The 5,684-nt window shown below is 37.3% G+C and overlaps 1 protein-coding gene across 3 annotated transcripts in view; it reads right to left on the reverse strand.

Moving 5' to 3' along the window:
- Window positions 1-714: 714 nt before the first annotated feature.
- The window catches only part of LOC106474909 (5-demethoxyubiquinone hydroxylase, mitochondrial-like), a 13,433-nt gene continuing 8,463 nt past the window's right edge, over window positions 715-5,684 (reverse strand). For all 3 annotated transcript variants that reach the window (XM_013935607.2, XM_013935606.2, XM_013935605.2), the window contains exon 3: window positions 715-1,426. In XM_013935607.2, the coding sequence (XP_013791061.1) occupies window positions 1,146-1,426 (281 nt within the window). In that variant the 3' untranslated portion in view covers window positions 715-1,145. The remainder of the gene's footprint in view (window positions 1,427-5,684) is intronic.

Raw genomic sequence — 5,684 nt, forward strand, 5'->3', positions numbered from 1 at the left:
TTAGTTCTAGACTACAGGAACATTTTATATTCTATGACACTATTAGTTCTAGACTACAGGAACATTTTATATTCTATGACACTATTAGTTCTAGACTACAGGAACATTTTATATTCTATGACACTATTAGTTCTAGACTACAGGAACATTTTATATTCTATGACACTATTAGTTCTAGACTACAGGAACATTTATATTCTCTATGTCATTGTTAGTTCTTAGACTACTGTAGCATTTTATATTCTAAGTCACTATTAGTTCTAGACTACAGGAACATTTTATATTCTATGTCATTGTTAGTTCTAGACTACTGTAGCATTTTATATTCTAAGTCACTATTAGTTCTAGACTACAGGAACATTTTATATTCTCTATGTCATTGTTAGTTCTTAGACTACTGTAGCATTTTCTACTGTCTTAGACTACTGTAGCAGTTTATACAATATATACTGCAACTAATATTGTTTTACTCTTGTAGCACTTTACTCTACTGCTGAAGGTTTATTGGTGTAGCACTTTATAGTGCTGCAAAGCTTACAGTGTCACTAACTAAACCAAAGCTAAACTAAAACTACAAGAAAGTTTGATAATTGTTTTTCACTGCTCACCACCATTTTCAAAGATTTGAACTAGTAACCCATAACTTTTTCTTATAACCATTTAATTAAATACAATTTATTTTATAAGGTAGTTAAATCTGCAGGAACAAGTGTCTAGGATATTGTATCTAAGACAATTTTATTGATAATACACTTCAATTTACAGGATCAGAGTTGCCTACATGACGATATTAAAAGATCTATCATCCCAACGTTAAAAAAATATTTCCACTGAATTTCTGAGCACTTTCTTTTATGATGCAGAAGAGAGCCAACTTAGTCATTTAATGTACAACAAACACTATGTGAAATTTCAATTTCAGTGAAAAAGTTAGTTTCACGTATGCATAGAGATTAAATTTTATACTTTCATATAAAAGTAACTATTAGCTATCACAAGAATATAATTATATTTTCAGATTTGTTTTATAAGCTTTACTTTAATTTCATGGTTTATTCAAAACAGTCACACTCATCTGGCACACGAGTCTTCTACACTCTGAAAGACGAGGTTATTTCAACTATAAGTCAGTAGTAGTTGAAAAACTATAGCCTCTCTGCTAGCCATATGGCCCCCCTACAGCCGAACTTTATCATTTGAGAAAGGGCTTTATAAAAAGGTGCTTGCTCTGCATCATGGTCTAGACCTGTATCATGGTGGTTCTGTTCATCATCACGAAAACGTTTTAGTACATCAAGAAGTTCACGATTTGCAGTAGGATCGTCTTTTATTAGCTCTCTTATTTGATCATTGTAGTGCTCTGTTATAACAGATTCCACAGCAACAGTACAAGCCATTGCACTTTCCTTTCCAAGCAGTGCTGTACCTAGAAAAGGTAAAAAAGGCTCATCATTGCATCAGGTCTACAGAAAAGTCTTGCACAATATGCACTGAAGAATTTGACAAAAAAGACAAACATTACTTTCACACAAAAAACTAAATCCTGAATAAACAACATGTTTTGCTAAAAACTTTTATCAACTAAAAGTTGGAAAACCATTTTCATAATTATACAAGACATCAGTATTGGTAATACACAATTATGTCTTGGAGAAACCTTTATCTTCCTACACTTACCCAAGAGAGATGGGAAATAAGGCTAGGAGAATATTTATATTAGTATAATAAAAAAGAATATAGTAAAATCAGTAACGTAAGTACTGTAACTCTTTCATCTAATGAGATCCACTTCGTATGACAACAGTATATATACTATTCTACCATTTACATGTATATGGTGCTGCACCATAATTGCTTTATTTACTAATGTGTATGTGTGGATTGTATAAGGCTTGATCAATTTAAAATGGAAGATAGTGTATTTACAAAGCCTGTGCTCCATAGAATGTTAACATTTTCCTTACCTGAAAATGTATTTCCACTAGATGCCTCTGCACACAGTACCTACTTCTTGCATGTTAGTGTTTTAACATGAACAGCACTAGTGTGTAATGTAATCATCATGTAATGATAGCCATCCACCAACAGGAAGGCAATACATCCTCAATGTGCAGTAGATCCCCATAAGCACTTGAAATAACAAGAATATTGTGCATCAGTAGTGAGAAAATGTGCAGAGAGGCAAGTACCTCTTGGAAATACATTTTCAGAAACAATATATTTATCTCTTCACACAGTAGCTAGAATGTTAAATTGATGTGATGGAGAAGTTGGTGCAATTGCAAAAACCTAGATGAGCTCCCTTCAGAGAAGGCAACTGAAAAAGAAAGCCCATGGTGTGCGACACAGGATATGGGGGCTTACAAAAGGGGGCAACACTCATGGGAGACGAAGACTCATCCATCTCATGCAAGATGCATTTTTCACCTGAATGGAAGTATGAAAGGAGGAAGGCAATGAAGCCAATGTGTCACTGAGATTACCATAAAAATGCATGACCAACCGAGCATATGCACACAGCTCAGACCATAAAATTTGGTATGTGCTCTGTTGAATCATTTACTCACATTACAGGAACAAGAGTAAAGGTCCATTCCTGTTGTAGAACACTTTGCCCCATCCTGCTGGACAAACCACTGGGAAATTGGTATATTATATAAGAGGGGATGACTCGTACTACACTGAAATGGATACCAATGCTCTACTTCCCACTTGGGCTCTCTCCAGATGGATTGCATAACCAGAGAGGTTATGGATCAGTGGACCACCTCAAAAGTTAGGAATTGAAAGTGGTAAGGATATCCTGTGCTCCACTCGAAGATCAGTGGGGGAGGAATTTGTGCTGAGGAGACACCAGAGAAGTGCCTGGACCCAAGGTATTTTAATGAAGAAAGTGAAATGGATAACCTGATTTAAAAAGCTGGCATGAGCAAGGCAAGGAAGTGAGTAGACACTTCCTTAGTTTTAGCTTTTCTCCTGTTTGTCCATGGAAGGTGTGGTCTGGAATGAGCAATGTAAGATGTATATAGGTCTTGTGGAAAACCCCATCTCAACAGTGGGCACATTTGGAGCCAGGGCAAATGGGTTTAATGCTTTCCATTACCCCTGACTCAATGCAGATTTAAGGTAGTAAGCAATCCTTGTGAGGCAACACTTGCTATTTGGTGGGTTCCAAGAAAAGAATTGTATAAGAGTAGAAATGGGTAAGGAAGTAAAAAGACACTCACCTATAAGATGGTGAGTAGATTGGAGAATGGCAACTGGAGGTGAGCAATATCCTAAGGAAGACACAACTGCCAGATGGTACAGGTAAAGGGAGATAAATATGTTGGATGTAATTCACATTCCAGCCTGGAGTATCAAGCATCTCCATCCAGGGAGTCAGTAAAGTGGGGGAGTTAATGTGATGAGACATCACACAGCCTGCAAGCATCTCCATCCGGGGAGTCAGTAAAGTGGGGGAGTTAATGTGATGAGACATCACACAGTCTGCAAGCATCTCCATCCGGGGAGTCAGTAAAGTGGGGGAGTTAATGTGATAAGACATCACACAGCCTGCAAGCATCTCCATCCGGGGAGTCAGTAAAGTGGGGGAGTTAATGTGATGAGACATCACACAGCCTGCAAGCATCTCCATCCAGGAAAGGATATACAATCTGGATGAATTGATGAAACTATCCAGTAAGTGTAAAGGATAAGAGATCACTGACAAAAAAAAGAGAGGTTCAATAGTAAGAATAAAGATTTATGGAAACCCTGAAATAGAGCTTAGTATGCCAAATAACACCTGACCACTTGAAATGGATACGTAAGATGATCTGGATCAGTATGATCATAGAGGGTTCAGATAAACAGAAGAAAAATTTGAGCGAAGAAACAATCTCTCTCCTGAGCTACCCAAGTTATAGGAAGACCTGTGAAACAAAGTGTGGAGTGCATCCAATCCACAAAGAACAAACCAGAAGGAAAAGGAAATAGATTTTGAGGGAGATAGATGGTATAAAGAAAATGTGGCCAGTGTTTCAGATGGGGCTTGGGTAAGAACAAGTAGAACCACATTAAGTTCCAGTGTGGCAAAGGAATCAGATGAGGGGGACAATGAATAAGGAAGAACCAGAAAAAAGGTGAAAAGAAAAGGGGAGGAAAAGACAGAACCATAGGGAAATAGTTGAAAGGTAATCATCAAGATTGTCCAATAGCTTGTTATAGTATAAACCAACAATCCTCAATCAAACAACTAAGTAAAGAAGGCCAAAAGGTGTGCAACAGTAGGACAGCCTGATACAAGAGATTGGCAGATGGACTAGCAGCAAAAAAACATACAATTTTTATTGGCAGACAGAGAGAGCAGAAGGGCAACACAAATGGGTTAAAAGAAAAACTATGTAATCAGAGAAACATGACTAATAATCAAGGGTCTGAACAAGTCCCACTTGTGAAGACAAACGGATAACAGTCCCAAGTTAAAGAGAAACATATAAGGTAGCTGAGGGTAAAAAGAGATTAGACCAGTTCTGGCTGAGGGCATCCACTGCCAGAGCAGATGGGTCAGATAGGAGAGACCAGAAGAGAGAAAATTTGGTATTGAGAGAAGTGAGAAAGGCATCAATCACTGGTGTGCCCAACTGGGAACAGATCTAAGGAAAGACCCGAGGTTGAAGTGACAATTCATGAAGAAAAAATCCTGTCTGGTCAAGAGAGACAATCTGCCACTCAATTGGAAAGCCCCAGTACATGACAGGTGACCAGACAAAGATGATGTGAGTGGGCCTGACGTAGAAAGTCGAATGTGCAGAAGCAAAGTTCCCTGGATCTCATCCCACCCTGATAATTGATATCGGAGACAACCAGAGAATTGTCTGAGTCATTAGGGGTTAGGTCACTGTGTTTAGGTTTACTTAGTAAACCTAATTCGTCTATATCATTACGACATTTTTGTATAAAATATTCTAAACTAGTGAATGTTCCTATGGGCGGTGTCCACTTTTAGTTCATTTTTTTTGTATCTCTTGAAATCACAATGGAGGTCTTGATTAGGAGATGAACTGGTATATTGGAGATGTTGTTCTGATATGTAGTGAGCATCATATTGGAAGTTAAGTGATCACCAATACTGTCATTACTTGGGGTTGTTGATCCATAAATGGAGGTTGGTTGTTGTTGATTTCAAGATGTTTCTTCACATGAACTCAAAGATGTGTTTATAGAAGTCAATTTTGAAAAATGAGCCTTTAGTCTTAACCTATGGTAAAATTTCTCAAACACCTCTCAAATACATCAATAGACTTTCTGGTTGGAACAAAATTGAGACCTTTGTTAAAGACTGATTTTCTGTGTCAGTCAGTGATAAATTAGCAGGAATACTGACAACGAAATTAGGATTCTCTTCAAGACTATTTTTGTTAGAACAAGGATAATGTATTTTAATACCTAGTTTACACGGTTTTGCTTCTTTAGCATTTTTAAGAAAGGTATGATATATTCAATCGCGTACAGACCTTTGGATAGTAGAGGGCTCAAGGAAATTACATAGAGTTCATAAAGTTCTTGACATGTTTAATGAAGTTTAGCAGTGGCTGTTTCCCTTCACTGGCATATAGTAGTTAATGTTGAATTCATAAGTCTGAAGGAGCTGCACAAAATAATCTTACTGATGCTGTAGTTGAATCATCATCATCATCATC

The sequence above is a fragment of the Limulus polyphemus genome, unplaced genomic scaffold (assembly GCF_000517525.1).
Source record: "Limulus polyphemus unplaced genomic scaffold, Limulus_polyphemus-2.1.2 Scaffold7843, whole genome shotgun sequence".
NCBI classification, from domain to species: Eukaryota; Metazoa; Arthropoda; class Merostomata; order Xiphosura; family Limulidae; genus Limulus; species Limulus polyphemus.